Raw genomic sequence first — 22,472 nt, forward strand, 5'->3', positions numbered from 1 at the left:
GGAGTGTTAGTACCAGCTTTAACATATGGATGTGAGACTATGGTGTGGCATGAAAATGAAAAGTCAAGAGTGAGAGCAGTGGAGATGGAACTGCGAGGAATGTATGTGGAGTACAGATGGTAGATAGGATATGAAATAATGTGATTCGTGAAAGATGCTGAGTGAGGAAGTCTGTGGATACCAGAATCGAAGAGAGTATACTGAGATGGTATGGTCATGCAGAGAGAATGGATAACAACAGAGTGGTGAAAACGGTATATCTGAGCGAATTTGAAGGAGGGAGGAGGCAAGGTAGGTCAACAGAAGGTTGAAGGATATGGTGAATGAATGTGTGAGGAAGAGAGGTATGGAAGTCAGTGAGTCTAGGGGACTGACAAGAGATCAGGCTGGCTGGTAAATTTTGTGAGCAGTGCATGATCAGGGATTTAGCACCCTTTTTAACATGACAGTGTTTGGTTTGACACTATCGGATATGTTTATGTGAAGCTTCAGAATGTGGTGAAAGTTTTGGGCATATCAGATAAAGCCAGGATTCTGTGGGCTTGAATGGCGAGTGAATGGAAGCATAGCCCATTGAACTGGGCAGACTTAGGCTCTCTGGATGTTGCTACTCCTCACCCTGCCCTAGGGTGGGAAAGGAGGTCTGGATGATGATGATGGTGTATACAGTACATATATATATATATATATATATATATATATATATATATATATATATATATATGTACATACAGAATCTCCCTAATTCTTTGTACTTTCTGTACATTGTATATTGTGTCTTCCTTTATTCTTGTATGGTAAATGGCAACACCCTCTGTCCAGTCGATATAATATTACCCTTATGTGACTACACTGAAAGAGAAGTTGTGTTGTTTCTTGTATCTCAGCAAATCATTTACCATATTAAGTGCAGACCATATTACCAGCAAATGAATGACTGATGGTCTCATGAGTTAAGACACTCCAGCTGGAGTTAGCCTTTGAATGTCTGGATTGGAAAGGTCTTTTTCTCTCCATCTGTAGGCAATCACTAAAATCCCATAAAGGGTGGCCAATTGTTTTTGAGTTAATGGTTTTATGGGGAGGGGTACTATCCCTCCACCAACCCACTTGCTGACACTTGGGGAACATGTTTGGGTTGGTTATATGGTTACCACCCAGTGTTGTACAGTAAATGGTTTCCTGGCTTACAGGAAATCATTAGGCTTATCACTCATGTAAAGCCACCTGAAAAGGAAAGAAGAGTAATAAAAGGTGATAGTCAGAAAGGGAAAGAAGAGTAATAAAAAATGACAGGAAAGATGAGAGAAATAGGAAAAGAAAGGGCAGTCACAGAAAAAGAGTGACAAAAGTGAAGGAAGAAGTAGTCAGCACTACATCAAGTGAGTGGATGATGGTCACCGCCACCTACCACTGGTTGGAAAGGTGGTTAGGGTTTATTGCTTACTCACATAAGACCCTCATTGGCATGTGACTGGTTACCCTCACCTAAAATATCTGGACTGAGTAGCATGGCCTAGGCCTCCATAATGCTGATGGGGCAGTAAAAGATCGAATTGATGGATTTTCGTTTCACTCCCACTGAAGAATATCGGAGTCTCAAAATAGTGAGTTAATGAATGTATAACCTGCCTCACTGAGCAGTCTGTAATAGCTTGAATGTGTGTGTGTGTGTGTGTGTGTGTGTGTGTGTGTGTGTGTGTGTGTGCGTGTGTGCGTTCGTGTGTGTGCGCATGCGTGCATGTGGTATTTGGAGCCTATGCATACCAGAATGATATGTGAGGTTGAGTTATGTTAATGATGGCAATATCTGTGTTGCCACTTAATGTGGTAAGTTGTGTGTTGTTGTTACAGATCCGAGAGCTGCGGCGGAGTATGCGGGAGATACAGGAGCATGAAAAAGAGCGCTTGGAGCAGATCCAGCACTTGCAAGATGTCATCAGCTACCTCAAGACCAATCCTGTCAAGACTCTGGACACAGATGACCACAAAGCAGACAATACTGAAGATGCAGAGGTTGAGCAGGATGAGGAGAGATTAAGGAGAATTGAAGATGTTGTGGCAGAGGAGGTGGTCATAATGAAATCAGAGGAAGTGGTTGGATGTGATGATGACCAGGTTGCCGTAGTGACTCAAAGACATTGTCGCTTGTGTCTGTGCAGCCTACACCAGCGTTGCCATAAGCGACCACAGTTATGGTCATCTTCCACTTTAGACTCACCCACTTCTCACTCACCTCCTTCACTGCTGCCTCTCGTGCACAGCTCTCTTCGTAGAAAATCTAGGTTATCATTAAGACAAAGCGAGCATCCTCTTTGCTCGGATTGTAGACTGATTTTAGGGAGGAGAAAAAGAAGTCAAACCTCAGTAATCTCATCTCTTAGTTATAATTGCTGAATTGTTGGTATGGGCATATAACAGTTTTTATTATTTTATACAGTATGTGGATGATCATTAAATTTGCTCATGGTTCTTTATGATTTTATAGATGCATTTCCTTCTGCCTACGGGTGCCACTACGCTCCCTCTTCTGTCTTTCCTTCATTCTTTCCTCTTCCATCTGCCTGTGGGTGACTCTACATTGAGTGACAAGCCAAATGGTTTCCTGTACACCAGGAAACCATTTACTATGCTGGGTGGTAACCATATAATGAGATTATGGCACCTGGTGGTTTACTGGGTAATTAAGGCGCTTCAGTGGGTTTTTGCCGGTGCAGGATTATGTCCAAGGGGTGGTTGGGATTTATTGCTCATGTAATGCCACTCAGGGATGAGCCTAGCCCCAGGCTCCTACGCTCCTCATGGAGAAACGTAGGATTGGATGATGGATGGATGGATAGATGCAGTTGCTTGGAGAAGCTGATGCAATTAGGGAGTAATAGCTTGAACTGAAGAACTTAAAGGAGTAGAATTAAGAATGGATAGGAGAAGAAAGTGGAAGAGCATACAGAGGAGAAGGAAGAAGGATGAAGGAGAGGAGAGGGAAGGAGTGAAGGGGGAAAAGAAGGAAAAGTGGAGGAAAAAAGGAAAGAAGATGCTGTAAAAGACGGAATGGAAGAGGACTAAGCGAAAAACAGTAACAACCAATCCCATATTACCTCTTTGGACTCCTAAGGGTTTAATTCTCTCTCTCTCTCTCTCTCTTTCTCCAAAATATATATTTTCTGCCATTTGAGTGGTCATAACAAATTGTAACTGTTCCCAGGGTATTTTTATGTGGGCATATTAGTCTGCTCAGACCTGCTCGTGAGTGGTGGGACTCTGGAATCCTGTGCACCTTTGACTCATGTACACCAGCTGACCTGCAGTGATTGCTGGCAGGAAGAAAGTCAAGTTTGGTTTTCACCTCAGCCTTGATATCAGATCAGTGGCAGATGAAATACGAACTAAGTGGGAGTTACTGTTGTTAATCTATGAGTTGGATTATTATTTAACCATAACCTTTTAGATGAAGGAGTATTGTGGTGTTTATGTGGATGTGCTGGAAATCATTAGAAGTACTTAGATGGTTTGGCCATGAGAGACCTACTAGGAGAGTGTGAGTGAGCTGGAGGGGGGAGGGAGGAGAGGAAAGGAAGACTGAGGATGAGATGGAGGGATGAGCTGGATAGGTATATGAAAGAGGGTGTGTGTTTGAGGTGGAGAGAGGGCAACCTGATTGCAGAGGACACATTGACATGGAGGTGATTCAGTTGTAAAAAAAACTCCATACCTTATGGGATTGAAATGTCTGTACTCTTCTCTTTAACTAGGCATAAAATTGCCATCCTGGTTGTTGAGCTGTTACAACAGATTTTCACTGATAAGATGCTAGTCGGGAAGAAGTGTTATGGAAAGGATGTAGGGTAACAGTATTGTCCTACTCTACCACTGAGCGATGAGTAAAAGCTACAAAAAGGAGGAAAATCTCTGCCTAGCTCAAGTGAATGAACGTTTACAATAGATAGGTAAATAAACAGATAGAAGATAACTGAGAGGACATTTGTTTATAAATTCGTAGGTACCAATACAAATGGAAGCCTCTTAGGACTACAGGATTGCTAATAAAATTTCATATTGGTGCATAAAAATAATATTTAATGATGATGCCTGTGGGGATAAGTAATTCTTACATTGTCATTGACAGTTATTTTGGTATAAAATATAACTAAATCATGCTGATTTAATTAGATAAAACCAAATCATGCTGAATTAATTGATAAATATGAGCAGGGACGTAGGGTCACAATGAAGGCTAATGTTATGAGAAATGAAAGTAACAGTGTAGCCAGGATACATAGGATCTAACTAAAACAGTAGGTAAGAGGTCTAGCAGTCATTTTAAATAATTTAATTAACTAATTAATATTTTAAGGACAAAATATGTAGGAGACTGTGTAGTGCTCTGTTTCCCACCTATTGTTTACGTATCCTCATTATTCCGCCCACTCTTCTGCTAACCAGTAAGAAGTAAGAGAAAGAAAACCGGTCACATTCAGTTTCCCTGTGGCGTGTGGGTATGAGAACAGTGAAGAACTTTATTTGCCCAAACAATATAGAGCAGGAAATGCGACTTTTGCAACATTAGTCTTTCTCATTTAAGTTTAAGGAAACTGCCTGACAAAGAAGGAAATTGGAGACAGAGAAAGAAGGAAAGGGAAAAGAAAGGAAGGCAGATTAGGTGAATGAAACTACTGGATATAAGTATAGACAATGTTTTTGCAAAATCTAAGCTGTATTAGGAAAAGATGAATCTTCTAAGGCTTATTGATCTCTGTAGGAACACTGATGTAGAGATGTGATTTTTTACCAGTGTTGTGCATAGAAAGAGTTTTGATACCAATCTTGCTGTATAATTTCTGATATGTATCATTTTTTTCATGTATCTCTATGTAGTGGAATTCCATTCTCTGTATGAAGTCCACCAGAGACCTTTGAGATTGCTTGAATGTTAGTTAATGAAGCATCCTTGAAGCACTGAAAAAAGAAATTCATGTCCTATATTGATTTCAAACAGTTAACACGAGAAAATAAAGAACATACATAGTATGCCATGTTTAAATCATCAGTGGTTTGTGTGTTGTACCTGTACAGTGATCTCTTGGTTATTGTGCATAATCGGTACCGCGCCTAGCGTGTGATAACAAAATTGCTCAGTAATGAAAGCACAAAACATACGGGATTTATCCTAATTGGTACCGGGCACCCCACCTGTAAACCCAAATTTTCCCTTTTGCAACAATTTAGGCCCACTAAACACATGCATAGTGTCATGATAAGTATCAGAAATTCACAGAGGCATGGTTAGGTTAATAGAAAAATAAGGAAGAAACACGTACCATATAGAGACCTGAGATGGGCTTGAGGAAAGGGGTTCTGCGGCTAGGGGGTGGAGAGTTAGAAGTCTCTGCCACCTGGGATTAACTCCTTGAGTAGGACCCCATTTTTCAATCCCTCAGAGCCCTCAGAAACCACAGATTTTGGACCATCATTGTCAGTACAAACTCAGGTCGATAATGAAGTTTCTTTTTAGCCCCCAAAATGCAAGATAACAGCTGGAGTGCAGATTTTCATCCAGCAGTGATAATAAAACTGCTATAACCAAGTGCACAATATCCAGGGGATCACTGTACTGTATTGTATATGGAAAAATGAATGACTCATGACATTGATTGGAGAATGATGTAGAGAAACATATTAGGGACAAAATTTAATTTGTCAATGGTTTTAGCAATGTGCTCCAGAAGAATGAATGCTCTAACCTCATAAATACATTCACAGGATCAAATGATTTCCTGAACCTGATGTCCTGGATGCTAGTCCATAACCTTTCCCTCTTTGCCTAAGCTACATGTGCTCCAGTGAGATATAAATATCAACCCTGCAGTTCGTTTTGTTTCATTTCATTTAATTTTTGAAGGCTCCAGCATGCTTGCATACAATGGCCTTGGTCACCTAATGGTGGCTCTCCATGCTGCTTGATCTCTGGCAACTTCAGTACTTTGTCCCATATCCCTGAGGTCACACTCAATGACCTTGTCCCAGGTCTTTTTCGGTCTGCCTCTTGCTACCCTACCTTTTTTTTACTTTCTGCACCCAATTATCATCCCCCACCCTCCACATGCCTAAACCATATCAATCTACCCCTCCTCATCACAACACCAATACACTCCTGACCTCTCAACTCTTCCTTCTTAAACCTAGCCCCCCTAGGCCTCGCATTCAGGGACGCACTGCGCATCCACCTAATTATTGCCATTTCTGTACATTTGAGCCTGCAAATGTTCCTTTCCTTTACTGCCCAGGTCTTACTACCATACAACATTAAACTCCTAATACATGCCACATACAAAGATCCCTTAATGTGGAGGGAGAGCCCTCTCAGTGTCAAGAGAGGCAACAGCTCTCTGAACTTCATCCAACCACTCCTCACTCTAGCCACGGGGTTAGCTCCAGCCTCACATCATGTCTCCCAGCACATAACATGTCTCCCAAGTAACAAAACTCTTCCACACGCTCAAGAGACTCACCAGCAAGTTCAATCCTTTCATGCCTGGCAATCTCCACATGCTCTCCCCAACACACTGCTCATAATCATGAAATCAGTGTTATCTCTCAGTCTACCTCTAATACCCTAGCATTTCTTATGCACCCACTTATCACAAACACTGCACAAGATGGAATTACTTCCCACGCCCTTTTGGCAAATCGCACATGGCCACACCGTCTTCTGTGACAGTACTGCCCCCAGCTCTTGATACCATCACTTTTGTTTGATCTGCTTTTACTCAAGCCCTTGTGCCCCATACCATCTCCCCATTTCCTAAATCTTTCCTCTACCTCCCTTTCATTCTCTGCAATCAACACCAAATCATCAGCATACAACATCTCCCATGGTAGTCCATTTCTGAAGTCACTTGAGAGGGCTTCCAGTACCACAATAAATGACAAGGGGCTCAAGACTGACCCCTGATGCACACCAACATTCACAGATAACTCATGACTCAAAACCCTATTCACCTTTGCCTGGGTGTGAGCATCTACATACATGGCCATAACCAGCCTAACCAGCCACTCCTCAGTCCCAAGCTTTCTCCTCACCACCTTTCTAGTGACTCTGTCAAAGGCCTTCTCCAAATCAACAAAAACAAAGTACAGCTCCCTTTTGTTTCCAGTCTAGCATTTTTTTTTTTTTTTTATACCAAATCCAGAGCTTTTCTTGTTTCCATGTTGCTTTTTTTTTTTTTTCTCAATAGCATCTTTCCGTGTTGGTAATTGCCCCTTTTCTTCCATATGCTTAACCAAAATAGAATGTGAGGTGGTGGAACCTTGATATTTCTTGATTTTTCACTGGTGTGAGAGCCCAGTATAAGCTGTGGTGGAGGGACCAGCACAGAATGAGTGGCTCCAGCAGCATGAAATGAGTCTGAGGCAAGTGGCTGCACCTTTGCATATCATGCTGGATTTGTGAGATGGCACTTGGGCATTATGCTGTACAAGAACACACTCCCACACACAAGATATTATCCAGTATAAGGGAGAAAAGACAAGATTTAAGACTTTGTGTTCGTTGGCTGTATTGTTTGCACAATATCTCGGTTAATGCACACAGGAATTAAACAACACTCAAACTGATGTATGGAGAAATAATTAGTGAAGGAAAGATGAGGAGAGTGTTTGATCAGACAGCAAAGAGGTGATTATATAGTCTTAGAGTGAGGGAACCTATCAAAGAACTTGCAGTAGTGCCTAGGGTTGCAAGTGTGCTAGGTAGGTGTAAGTAGGCAAACTGGATGAGTGACAATACAGTACTGTTCTGTACTTGTGCCATTGATGGTGGAATGTGGTGACAGTTTAAGAGTCAAGCAGGAGGTGAGCTTTGAGAAAGGAGCCAGACATAGTGATGAAAAAGGCGAAATATTGCTATACAGTAATGTGTATGAATGAGAAAGGAAAAATACAAGTGGTAGTACAGGAGGTAATAGCATTACCTTTTAAATTATCAAGATGTCAAGGAGTTTCAGCTCGGTAGTCAAAACTGACAGTCCATGTAAGGAGGCTATGAGATGCATCTCATTGTCCTGGTGACGATAAGAGAAGGAGAAGGATGCGTGAGAAAACTAAGCATTGGTAGTATTTGTGGATACATGACAAAGATTAACAATTACTGGCGACATTGAAGGTAGTTGCTAATGGATCTTAAGAAACAAGGAACAAATAGAATGACAGCAAGCTTCACAAGAGTTATCAGTCCTCCAACATACATGTAAAGCGCACAGTACTACTGAGATATTGATGTTAACATGTGGAGGGGCCATATATACAATAAAACGTAAACTGGAGCAATTGGGAATAAGATTTGTGGGGGAAAAAAGGGAGGGCAGGGAATATTTACAGCCAAACATTACATTCAGTAATCCTGTAGGAAATATGTACGGTATTGAGATTGGGTTGACATTGAGGCTTCACCTATGAACTCTGAGAACTGAAGATAATGAGCCATAGTGACCACTGTAGCACCAGTATAGCCAGAAAATAAAACAAGCTTGTTAAGCACCTTGAGATCTTAGAAAATATTGACAGAATAAGCAAACTTCAAATACGTAATTGGGAAAACTTGGGTGAAAGCTTCACAGCTGCAATGGCTGTGTGCCTACACTCCATATGTGCTGAGAGGCTGGTTCTTTGAGTAATAGATGGTCCATATTGTGCCCACAATAAGGCAGCAACAACAGCCATTCCATGCTGAGTGCATTGCTTTTCATCCTCATTGAGGCAGTGGATGGCAATCCCATTTCTGCTCTTACAGTAAGCCCCAAGTACATAGGTTATGGCATCTAGGGTGAGGTGGGTAAGTGTGCATCTGGTAGTCTGTGTGCATGTCTTTCCAGCCAAGCAGCTGGAGGAATCCAGTCATCTGGGGAGAGAAAATGAGGGTGGAATTGATGGAGGTAGTAAGGGGAGATTTGTGAGCGGAAAAGTTGGAGTTTTTGAACACAGGTTGGGGATGGGTATAGGGAGCAGGGCTCAGTGGTGTAGAGAGAAGGGCACAGTTGTGTAGAGAGGGATGTTGCATTCCAGGTAATGACTTGTGAGTGAAATAAGAAAATAAGAGAGAGGCATGAACCCCACCCCAGCCTGGTTGCCCCTTGCAAAGTAGGCTGGGTGCAAGAGGCAGGCTGGTGGCATGCAGTAACGAACGCCATGGAAACAGACTGTTGGGTTTCAAGGAATAGACCGACTAGCCTATCCCCTCCCCCCACACATTTATATGACAACACTGTGGCTACTGTAATGCTTTCATACAAAGTTGTGGAACCCCATTGGTATCAGCATGGGTGCCCATGGTGCACAGTAGGTATGTTCTCTAAGAATACAGCATCACTGCTGCTCTTCTGCACCCTGTTGCGGTACTGCCAAATGCACAGCTCTGCACTGTGCACGAGAGGCAGGCCTAACACTAACCAAACTGACTACCTAAACTTGAGACAAAGTCAAATCTAAATTGAATTAAACAATCCTAACAAGTTTAGCCTAACGTGACCTAATTTGCTAGACCTAACGCAAACAGCACTTTACAACTCTTACCTGATCAGATTATTATTTTCACTGTAAGTACTTTTTGTGTTTGTAGGAAAGGCAAGAAAAATGAGAGTGCAGAGTCTTCCCATACTTCACTTTCTCCTAAACAAAGCATAGTTACAAGGGAAAAACATTGTTAGGTATATCAGTCTTCTACAGGAAGAAGATGAAAGGGAGACTAGAACTTTCCCCGTTGCGTGTTCTTGCAAATCAGAATTGCGACAGAGGACTGAGTTACCTTTGTGAATCTAGACCAAAATATCAGTCTGATGCCTCGCCCTAGTGGCAACACCACATTTCTTTTTTCTTCCTGCATCAAGTTCTATCTATCTATCTATCTATTGCCAGACGCCTTAATTCCGTACGGGGTGGCCACAAACAAATCGCTTCCATGTCGCTCTGTTCCCCGCCATTTCACTGCCCTGCTCCCAACTCACACACCCCTCTCTCATATGCCTCTCCACTCCATCCCTCCATCTCATCCTAGGCCTCCCCCTCCATCTCCTCCCCTCCACCTCGCTCACATACACTCTCCTCGTCAGTTTCTCACCCTCCATCCTCTCCATATGGCCAAACCACCTCAGTGTGTTCCTCCTAACACTTCCTATCACATCCACATCCACACCACAACGCTCCTTTATATCCTCATTTGTCAGCCTGTCTCTCCATGTGATTCCACAGGCTCCTCTTAAATAACTCATTTCCACTGCTCTCACTCTTGACTTGTGTCCTTCCAACAACGTCCAAGCTTCACTTCCATACATTAGAGTTGGTATCACAATACTGTTATGTAGTAACTTTTTCTCTTCCATGCTCACTTCCCTGTTTCTTATCACTGCTTTCAAGGAACCAGCAACCTTTCTTCCTTATTGTATCCTTTCAAGCACTTCACTCTCCAAACTTCCATCCTTACTCATCACACTCCCCAAGTACTTAAACGTACTCACATTTTCCATTTCCTCACCATCCAACCTCACTGTACTGTACATTCACTGACTTCACTTCTCTCAAAGACCATCACTTTACTCTTCCCTACATTCACCTTTAGATTCCGTTTCTTACACACTCACCCAAGCTCATTCACCAAGACTTGCAGCTCCCCTTCGTCTTCGCTTAACAACACAGTATCATCTGCAAACAACAGTACAGAGAGTTTCCAAACACTACCCACTCTCACTAGGGCCACTCCAACATCCACTGCCCTACCTTGTATCTCTTTTATTATCCCATCCATGTACAGATTGAACAACCATGGAGACATGACGCATCCCTGTTTCAACCCAACCTTCAAAGAGAAATATTCACTCAGTTCACCATCCACACGCATTGCAGCCTTAGCACCATCATACATACTCTTCACAGCATTCAACAACTTCCCATCTTAGGTTCGTAAATTTCGGGATATACTTCTCCCTTATCATGTACCTTGACATAATCTTAGTTAACTATAAAGACTCCTACTGTTATTAAGTGTTCCTCCGTTTTACATAAATGCCCTATTTGTTTTCCACGGGAGAGGCTTGATCACATCTGTGTTCAAATATTAAACCCTTCACTTTGATGACATTTCTGTTGTCTGTTGCTGTTACTCTGCAATTTCGGTCGTCAGAAGCCCTATTAATGATGGGTAATGGAAGACTTTACTTAGGCCTACAATCTTTCAACTTCAGCAATTTTATCCTAAGGCGAAGCAGATCATCTGACAGGAAAAATAAAATAAAGACAAGAAGAAGCGCTTACGAAGAGTGCAACACCCACCATCATCAACTGATCTAAGCACAGAGTCTCTACAATGTGCCCTCTACCGTCTCTAGTCCCTTGTGTCTGGTGGCTCAGTCACGCTAGTCTCGCCCTGTCTCCCAACACCTCAGTAGCTACCCTCTTCATCCTGTGTTAGATGGTGTAGTGGTTGGTAATAATTCATATTTGATGGGCTTTGTGTTGGATGATGGTAATGGTGGTGATATCGTGGTTGTACTAACTGCATACTAGTTAGTAGTGGCTATTATGAGTGGTACTGGCGGGCGTGAGTGAGCTTTGCGGGCTATAGATTCCCCTCCCTCCCCTAATCCCCTACTCCCACCCCTCATCCCCACTTTTTTCACCTTCCCTTCCCACTCGCATGCAATAAAATCCTCTGGAGACCAGCAGCATAAAAAAAGTAATCAGACTGAAGTGGATGAAAATTGTTTGCAGTAACACCTTTGCATTTAATTTCTTCAGTCCGAGGATGTCTTTACTTTTTAATGCGATTTCCAGACATTTTGCAACTTTGGGGAGACCTGTCGTATTCAAGGAATTATTAAATGCCATCTAACTCCTCCAGTTCCAAAAATCTGAAAATAAAATCGTCTGCAATAAGGAATAAGATAAATTGTCCTCCGGCTGAAGAGGTGGTTAAAGCGATCAGGGTTTATAAAATCAGCACACCAATGAAATCATCACCTAAATGGAATCAGCTAAATCGATAGCAATATTCCTTACAGGGTTTATAAAATAAGAAAACAAATCATTACCAAAGTCAGTGGAAGAAGCCAGATTTATATCGGTGTTCCTTAAAAACTGAAAATAATGGACACTCCTTGACAACAGCAGTCTCTTCCCTCGTGGCTCCATACCCCCTCTCTTCCTTCGTTGTCTCCATACCCCCTCCCCATCCGCTTCTTTTACCCCTTATTTCTTAAACCAAACGAGGCAATGGGATGAGCAAAATCTATATCGTTACCTAATCATTGCATGTGCCAGTCTTTACGCAAGTACGTGAAATAAACGATTTAAAATGAGAATGACTGAATTTTCCAATATAGTAATTGAAGTCTCTCTTCCCTTGCATGCACGTCTTTCTCCTCCTACCCCAACCCCTCACCACCTTCCCCATTTCCTTCCAACCCCCACCTTCTCTCTGCCTATTTACTTTATTTCAGAGTCGCTGGAGATTTGCTGCATCTCCATTTTGAACGCTGAATTTAACATTAGAATATAGTGCTAGTCACGAAACAAGTGTTGCTGAAAGGATTTACAGCCTTAACATTGTCAGTCAATGTTGGAGGTAAGCAGCAAAAGTACTGAAAACTGCGCCAAGTTTCGGTAAATGAACTAGCCCCCCCCCCCCACACACCAAATGCGTCCGATATTTCCAGATTTTGATATTTGTTGGTTTAGTGGGAACACAGGGCTGATTCTAAACTTCTGGTCAAAATGTTGCGTTTTATCATTTATTATGAACATATTTGTACAGTTATTTGATGGATCCTATATTTTCGTCTGCTTTTGCCTTGTGGAAGATTTCGAACTCGCCCCTAGACAAGCCGACGTCGCCAAGTGCCACATGAAATTAGTCATTCACGCTGCAGACTCCGTAGACGTGACAGGTGCTCGCCGCTGTTCTCTACTAATTAGTTATGTGAGTCGCTGCATCAATTTACATTCATTTCATGGCTACAAGCGTTGACAGCTCTGGCTTCTGTTCTACTTGGTAGTCTGCCATCATTTGGACGCTTTGAATTTGGTTTACTGGCGTCTATAATGATTATAGTGTACACAGTCTCCTGCTTGGGTTGGCGAGTCTGCTTTCATGTATGTGCTTTGAGTAATGTTTATTTGCATACCGAGTTTGGTTACTTTATTTTGTGATAATAGGAAACTTATTTATGTAATCTTAATGTAGCCTACAGATTATTGGCCATATTTCCGTTTTTGTTCATATTAACGTTGGGTAATCGGCTCTGATGATTATATTCAGTGTGATTGAAGTAAGTTAGAGGTTTGTGTTAATTTTCGAGAGATTTTGCTTTAACATTTTATGATTTACTCGTGAACTTTGTTGCAGGTGTTTTGGCTGGAGTGGAATTTACTGATACAGCCCCGCCGCCGCTAACTAGATGTCATCGTCCAAACCCTTCGTCGCTGCGTAAAAGGTAAATAGCCTTCATTTACGTCATTTATTAAGGCTGTGCAAAGGAGAATGGTCCTTTAGGGTGGCCGTGGATTCTTCTTAGTGCGTGTTTTGGGCAGCAGGTAACCGGTTTAGTTGGTTTTGCTAGTCTCTCCACCCCCCCCCCCTCCTTCCATCCCGATGTTTGTCCTGTGGTCGTCGCTCGAAAATAGCCCAATAGCATCCGACCCTGTTCTTCGGCATTATTGACTGAAGCACGACAAATACAGAAACTTTCTGTCATGAAGAGAACAGCATATAAATACCCAGATGCGGTCATCAGTACATATTTTGGCTAAGTTTGTGTTACAGGTTTGGGATCCAACAAATTTCAGTTAAATAAGTTCAAGGAGTGAGCTGAAAATCCAAGTCATTGTCTGAAAACTTATGATTAATGTTGACATTGATAACAAGAGGAAAACATCTTTCGGACTACTGTAGATCACTTCCGTAATCAAGGGTAAAAACGGTGAAAAGCGGAGATAAGCTCCCTCTTCAGTAACACTAAATTGCGCATTTTTTAAATTAACTGATTGTCAAATATTAGCAAGTTGCGGATAAGCGTCATTTTGGAGTTGTTAATTACAGAACTTTTAATCTTTTATCCGTAAAGTGGAACTTAACCAGGCCATTCCTAAATGGACCAAACATAACCATGAAAATATTCGGAACTAACCTTGGTATCATATCGTCCTAGCCGCAGTATTATTTGTCTGTTGAAGGCAGTGACATTGTCTGTCAGTTGGAGTTAACCTGGACCACCATTTTTCACTAGCTTTAGGTGGAAGTATTGTACCGTAACATTTGTTGGAGTTCCATATGTTTAACATCTTATAACATATTGCCTGTCAATTGTCTTAGCATATTTCTATTACTTCTGCGTAACGCCTGTCAAATAAATATTGAATTTGATTTAGGAACCCTTTGCGGGATTAGGGCGTCGGGCTATAGATAGATAGATACTGTAGATAGATAGATTTTTTTTTTGTTTACGCTTTTACTTCCCCCCCCCCTTTTGATAGGTGTATTATATGCAAATTACGCATGAAAATCCTTGTCATGATGCACTGTTCATTACCCGTTAATGAGCTTGGCAAGATTTTGTCCAGAACGACAACTGAACCGAGTGACTGCACCCCTACTTTGGTTGATGATGGTGATGCATTGTTGTCCATTTGGAGGTTGTTATACCAGAATTATTATTTTGATGCCAGTCGTCTGTCTTGTTCCAGCTACCACCATACCACTGATTTTATTCATTTAGAAAATTCATTAATATTTGAGGGCTACATCGTGGTCCATATGAAATTTCATACTGATGTGAGATGCTCTCAAGATTTCATTGATCATCGTAGATACTGGACTATTTATTGATATATTTTTGTTTACATTTAGTAGGCCTAGTAAATGTGGGGTTAGATGTAGATAATCCTTCTTGGTAATGTGTAGGCCTATTCTGTTGATTTGGGGGGGATTTAACCTCCTATAATTACTTAGCATAACTAATTGATTTAATTGCATGGTTTTCTCGTGTCTGATGTATTTGGTTTATGATTACACCTTCCTTCACAGTTGTATAATCGTGTGATCCACTCAACGCTTTTAACTTTTTTTTTTTTTTTTTATACTGTGTCGGGTTTATGATGTTAGATTGGTTTGGTGAAATAACGTTAGGGCAATTTGGTTTATATATATATATATATATATATATATATATATATATATATATACGTTAGGGCAATTTGGTTTATATATATATATATATATATATATATATATATATTAGGGCAATTTGGTTTATATATATATATATATATATATATATATATATATATATATATATATATATATATATATATATATATATATAGCCTATATATATTAACGTGATTGTGTACATTTGAGTACAGTAACGTAACCTAACCTGTTAATCGCACTAAGTTCCCAGACAGATTTTCTGATATATATACTAGTGTTTGTATGTTCTGTGCTGTAGTAAAATTTAATTAATCAGTAAAGAGTCTCTTGCACTTCAGCTTCTGCTAAAACTTCTCATGAACGTAAGAGGAGAGTTTTCAGTTACGATCCTCAAATTTTAGAGTTGATGTAAACTCCTCCAGTTGGAAGTATCAGCTGGGTTAATTAAGGGTAAATAAACTCTTCGAATACAGTAACAACAAGAATGTAATAAGAATGGTGTTCTAGTTTTAAAGGGAATATAATTTGGTTCGCACCGCAGCGCCGCACGTTTATACTGTCCATGGAAATTGCATGGTGACACCATAGGCCTCTTCGTTTGTAAGCCTGTCTCTAGGTTGTTTAATCGACATTATAGAGATTTTGGATCAAGTTGTCTCATGGCCGTAATTTTGATGAAAATTATTGTATTTAAAGTTTCGCCACGTCTTGGCGTATTTAAGTACTGTGCTTTTGATATTTAATTTTTGCATCGGATGGTTGATACGTGTGGTATGTTACAAGAGTGACAGTTCTGAACTGCTGAATTATTAGATTTACTCTCAGGTCCAGTGTCCACTTAGCAAAACTTGTGAATCATGTGAGCTGACGTGCTTTTAAAGCAGGGTCATGGATTTGTTTGCGCATTTATTGTCCCAGATTTCTCCAGTTTATTTCATTTGACTATTCTTTTTCAGGTAAGCTGCCAACTGGCAGATAAACTCTTCCCGCCGCGGGAGCACCCCAGCCAACACGTCAGTCAAGATCGCTGGTGGTGAGTGTTGGAATTTGGTTTGTTGATAGGGCTTTAGGGCTGGTAGGTGTTTTAAATACTGTATTACCATGAACAAGAATAACACTTCTTCCTCGAGTCTCACCCTCAGGACAAGAGAGCAGTTTCATGGCCTGTGGTTCTGGTTGGTGGCGTACTAGATCAGAGGACTACCCTGGAGATTTGATAAGAGGAAAGGGTAAGATCTTAGTTAAGGAAATAGTCATGGCCGTGTGGGATCTTTTATCTAGGAACTTTTTTGGGTATGGGTTGAGGATGTGCACATTGTCTAAGTTGCGTTGGAGGCAGTGCACGGTTGCACTGATGAAGCCTTCTCTCCGGTAAGGGGTACAAGCATGGTGGTAGGAAATTCCTACCTCCATGGATACAAGTGTACATGGTAGGGGAATACGTGCACATACGCCTTTTGAGATAGATATGAGGGATGCACATGGTAAGCTCAAATAGTACAGGAAAGGTATTTTGAGTTCTGATAGTACAGGAGAGGGATTTTTGTGTATAGGGCAAGCGGAAATGAAGGAGAGTGGTTGCGCATAGGAGTTTGAGGGGTGTACAAAGCAGACTTTGTGTAGGAGGGATCTTGGTGCACATGGCAAGACAAGAATAAGATAGAGTTAAATGGGATTTCAGTGCACATGGGAAGTTTAAGAAGATGCAGTGCCAGGGCTTGACGAGAGGGAAAAACCGAGATAGCGTAGGAGGGATCTTGATTAGCACTGCAAGCTAACGTAATATGGATGTATCAGCAGAAAAGAAGATATGGTATAGGAGAGGGTTTTGGGTGCACATAGGAAGCTGAGATAGTTTAGGGGTGCATATAGAGATAATGCGAGGGATGCGCATGGCATTTGATCCTGTAGGGTGGAGGGGTTGGAAGTTGGATAGATGGAGTGAAAAGAAGGATTGTAGGATAAAAGGTTTGGGGGATGGTAGGATTGAGTAGGTGGAAGGAAGGATGGTAAGACTGAGAGGATGGTAGGATGGAGGGGTTTGAAGAATGGCAGGATGGAGGTGGAAGTAAGGACGATAGGATGGAGGGTGTGAGGATGGTAGGATAGAGAGGTGCAACAATGGTAGGATGGAGAAGGTGGGGAAGAGGGAAGTGAAGAGAGGGAGGAGGAGTTGGGAGGGCGTGTGAAGAGAAGCTGGGAAGGAGAGGAGGGGAGAGATGTTGAGAAGGTGGGGAATCAGGGGACAAAATATGAGAAAGAAACTGAGAGAGGGAGGGGAACTGGGTAGAAGAGAAGAAGAGAGGAGAGGAGGGGAGCTGGGAGGAAGAAATGAGAAAAGGAGAGAGGAATCGGAAGGAAGAGAAGAGAGAAGAGTTGGGAGGAAGAGACAAGAAGAGAAGAGTTGGGAGGAATAGATGAGAGGAGAACAGGTGTTAGGTGGATAAGAGAGGAGAGGAGGTTTTGGGTGGAGGAAAAGACGAGAAGAGGTGTTGGATGAAGAGGGGAGAGGATGTGGAAGGAAGAGAAGGAGGAAAGAGAAGAAATGTTGAGTGAAGGAAAAGGAAGGAGAGGAGGTACTGGGTGGAGGAGAAAGGAGAGAAGACGAGTTGGAAGAGAAAGAAGGAGAGTTGTTGGGTGATAGGAGAGGATAGGAGAAGTGTTGGGTACAAGAGAGAAGGAGTAGGATAAAAGGGCAGAGAGGAGAGGAGAGGAGCTGGATGGAAGAGAAGGAGGAGGAGTTGGGTTGAAGAGCAGACAGGAGGAGCTGGGTGGCAGAGCAGACAGGAGGAGTCGGGTGAAAGAGCAGACAGGAGGAGTTGGGTTGAAGAGCAGACAGGAGGAGTTGGGTGGCAGAGCAGACAGGAGGAATTGGGCGGAAGAGCGGACAGGAGTTGGGTGGAAGAGCAGGCAGGAGTCGGGTGGAAGAGCAGAGAAGAGTAGTTGGGTGGAAGAGATGACAGGAGTTGGTTGATGGAGAAGGGAGGAGTTGGGTGGAAGAGAGAAGGAAGGAAAAGGGCTGAAAGGAAGACAGAAGATCAGTGAGAAAGGAGAGGAGTTGGATGGATGTTGAGCAGCAGCAACAAATGGAGGAGAACTTTGCAGAGATGGAGTGGAATGGAGAGAGGATGATGCTGATGACGAGTTCCCAAGGAGAGAAGGAGGATGACGGACTGAAAAGATAAGCAATTGGAAGGACGTTGATGGATTGGAGAGTGAAAGGGGGGTTTACAACGCTGTCGCATACGCACTCGGCGTTCATTGTTTTCAGGTATATCCGATTATTTCACCCACTTCGATTGCTATAATTATCACAGTTTCCTGACGACTGTATCAGGCGTCAACAGCCCTCTTTTATAACTTCATTATTAGAGACCTTTTCTAACTGTGGTATTGTCGTCTGGGTGTAGCAAAAAGAAACTGAACAAATATGAAAGTACCAGTAGATGCGGGACGATGGGGTTTCGTTAGAGTGGAGCAGCTTGCGTGTGAAATCTTGAGGGAGTGACTGATAAGGTCGTCCTCTGAGATGCTTCCGGATGTCATCGGATTGGTTAATAGTACAATCTGGTTTCGTTATACATGTGACTTATACAGTTAGTAAAATACAGGTTTATAAAGTTTTGCACTGACAGATTTCATTTTAAAGTTGTTGAGTCAAAGAAAATAAATGTCACCTATTTGATAATTTCTGTTTAGTCACGCCCATAATATTACTTTAGCGTTTCACCGAAATGTCAGTTTCAGTACTCTCTCTCTCTCTCTCTCTGATACAGATTACCTTCTACAGTCACAGAGTGGAGCAACGACATTCTCGTGCAGCATGGTGAAGCAAGTGTGTCCTGGTGCAGCATGGTGAAGCAAGTGTGTCCTGGTGCAGCATGGTGAAGCAAGTGTGTCCTGGTGCAGCATGGTGAAGCAAGTGTGTCCTGGTGCAGCATGGTGAAGCAAGTGTGTCCTGGTGCATCTGAAGAGACTTGACGTGGTGGGAAGACTGCTTGGAATGGCATCTGGTGGAGGTAATACTGACCTCCATTGTTATGAAATATTGCCATAGTTCTTTCACTTTAACTTGGCCCTGATTTTCTTCTCTACTTTTCGCAACTCGATGGCCGAATAAGATGGTGGTTCATCATTATCATGGCACATCATCTTGATTAGCACCGTATATATTCTATTGTTAATTTGTTAGGACGCGATAATGTGGATTGAGATAGGACAATTTAGGCCAAGTTAAAGTAAAAAGAATGCAGTTTGAAGCGTACGTATACTTACCATACACTCCTTTTTTTTCAATAAATTTTAAGTGTCCAGAGCAAATTTGTACGGGCGTATAACTCAGAAATTAATAGACATTTAAGAAGTATTTACTGGCTATGGTCTGATACTGAAGTTGTTGTCTTCCTTTGTTTTCTTGTTAAACTCCAGACGATTTTTGCCTTTTAAAACTTATATGTCTAGTTAACCAATCCGAAAATAAGACTCAGGGTATGTTGATTATCCTAATTTTGTTGACGTTTTGACTATATTCAGAATGATTTAAAGTTACATAATGTGTATCTTGCAGGTCTGGATGGTGCCATGGAGAGAGATTATTGATGGAGTAATTATCTGCTCTGCTGCCTTTCTGACTGCTTGTCCTCGTGCCCATCTGCCTGGAGATAAACAAGGACTTCACTCCTGTGCCAGCGGTGTGGCCTAAGAAGCGGTGTGGCAAAGTGAGTTATGGGAATGTGGGACTTGTGTTTAATTTTTTATGGGATGAGGACTTTGGGCCGTTTCTACAGTAGTTGGGAATTTTTTCGGAATGTTTAATATGGAGAAATGAATTCCCCGAGCTAGATTGATAAATCATATAGCCCCGCTAGGTGACAGGGGAGCGCTACCTCTCTCAGCAGGACAGCTATCCAGGCGGGGCGTGAACTCTTGACCCTTTGATCTCGACCCAGGCGCTCTACCACTGAGCCACTCTGTCCCCTCCCCGGTGGTATTGGATGCTTCGTAGAACTTCCTCCTTAACGATTTATTTTAACATATTACACCATAACATTCTGATGCAAGTTAATTTATATAATTTTAATACCGGCATAGTTTGCATCAGTTACATAGATGAGGATATTGAGCCATACAGTAATGTGCAGAATAATTGGGTAATGAAGAAATATTACGAGATATTCAGATCCACTTAGATATAATGTGCAGAATAATTGGGTAAAGAAGAAATGTTACAAGATGTTCAGATCCACTTATTTATAATGTGCAGAATAAATCGCAGCCACTTAGAGATAACGAGCAAAATAAATCGCAGAAAAAAGGAGGTATAAACAAAGTATCCAAAGCCACTCAGAATTCGACTAATATTACCATGGAAAATTATGCGTCATAGGAAGCAGAAGCGGCGAAGTTAGGAGAGATGGGAAAATGTTGGGGCGTGTAGATACATGGCCAAAACATGGGATGAGTAAGAGGAAGCGGGGCACAGAGTTTGGTCCAAAGTTCAGACTTGTTATTGCAGCAACACAAACCCTGCGCTTCGTTTCCTCTTGTCAGTCACTAATACTCGCATTAGTGATTGGTTAGATGGTATAGTCACATGGAGATAAGAGATGTGAATAGGATAATGAAAACAGTATACAGTATATATATGAGGAGACTGCTTAGAAGGTTGTGGAGATAAGAGATGTGAAAAGGATATTGAAAAGAGTGTACTGTATATGAGTGAGAGTCAAAGGAGGCGAGGAAATCCCAGAAGATGGATGGATAATACAAGTAAAAATATAAATAAGCGAGCTCTGACGCACGAGTATCGACGGAGACTGGAAGTGGATGGATGAAGTATGTATGATAATGCACATGACGAGGTCCACATCTGTGTGTGTGTGTGTGTGTGTGTGTGTGTGTGTGGCAACCGATGGAATGATCTTAATCCCCCAGGCATTATGAGCCACATTTAGATCGTTTGGCCTAATAAGCTGGAGCCGAGAAATCGAAAGCATGAATAATGAGTGTGTGGATATATGGATGCAGGAGAGAGACACCTTCGTGGGGTGATACTCATATAAATGGGTGGCTCCACTGCCGGGTTATATAAACGTCCCGCAGTTCCCTCATTATCCCTCAAAAGGAGTCCACTGGGCTCACGTACACATGAGCCTGGGGTACCAATTACTACTGTTACTATAATGGGTGTTTAGCTTATTTTGCTGAGTATTTTTAGTAGTTTCAGTTTTTGTATTTTCCAGACCCATTATCTGGATCCTTCACACCTCATATACTTGTGGGAAAGAGGGTAAGGATGATGTTGAAAGATAAGAAAAGTGATCTTTGAACAAGGAAATATAGCAGAAAATATAATCACACTTAGAAGTCAGAAAAGGTCATGAGCAGTTTGTCATTGCTAGAGCAGAAACCGGACGGACAAGTACTGTATGTACTGGATAAATCGTCGGAGTTTCTTATAAATGACAATGAAAATTAGTAGAGAGGTTGTTTTAAGATATTACCCTGTGAGCAAATGCCGATAACACCGTCAGTTTCACATAGTGGCCATGCAATAACATGCCGTGAAAATTGCAGTGAAACAGCCGTAGACTTCATACCACATTATTATTATTATTATTATTCCCCCCCCCACTGTATTTTACAGAAATTAACAAATCCTCAGATTGTTTCCCACCTACTTGAATGCAGTGGTCAGCACGCCGATGCATTGACTGCCAGGCTCATTCCAGCATACCTGAACTGTCAGATTTGCTGACACCTATGAGACCCTCGTACGCACAGTTCGTCTTGTGGACCTCAGTCATAAACGGTGCCTTTTGGACGACTCCCACATGAAATAATCGAGAGGACCGGGAGCGGGTGAACGAGCTGGCCATGGAGTACGGCCGCCGTGTTTTATACATTTGTTAGGGTAGACCTACGCGTTCATCTAAGTAGTTGATCATGTCTTGGTCAAAATGTGCTGGAGCTGAGTCGTGCCTGAACCACATATTTAGTTGATCCCGGATTGCAGTATTTTCAAGAAACACTGGCAGATTTCCATCCAGAATCATCCCCTGTGTATCCTCAGTTGTTAGGATGCCAACGCCTAAGCACAGGACGGACTGAAATTACGACTATGCAGTGGTAGTAGGGTAATCAGAGACAGTACGTGAAAACTCATTCGGAAATGAGTGCGCACTGACTCATGTATTGCAATTAGCCATGAACATAATTCTGTAGCAGTGTTTAGTGAATTGAGGAGGGGGGGAAGAGGTGGATGTGAGAATTCTACGGC

At 41.9% G+C, this 22,472-nt stretch overlaps 1 protein-coding gene across 1 annotated transcript in view; it reads left to right on the plus strand.

The window, feature by feature from the left end:
- The window catches only part of LOC145413281 (uncharacterized), a 114,049-nt gene that overhangs the window by 16,005 nt on the left and 75,572 nt on the right, over positions 1–22,472 (plus strand). The window contains exons 9-10 of the mRNA XM_080283010.1: positions 1,855–2,367; positions 16,150–16,226. Of these exons, the coding sequence (XP_080139136.1) occupies positions 1,855–2,367; positions 16,150–16,226 (590 nt within the window). The remainder of the gene's footprint in view (positions 1–1,854; positions 2,368–16,149; positions 16,227–22,472) is intronic.

The sequence above is a fragment of the Coenobita brevimanus genome, chromosome 95 (assembly GCF_032717465.1).
Source record: "Coenobita brevimanus isolate Jiangsu-jjx chromosome 95, ASM3271746v2, whole genome shotgun sequence".
Classification (NCBI taxonomy): Eukaryota; Metazoa; Arthropoda; class Malacostraca; order Decapoda; family Coenobitidae; genus Coenobita; species Coenobita brevimanus.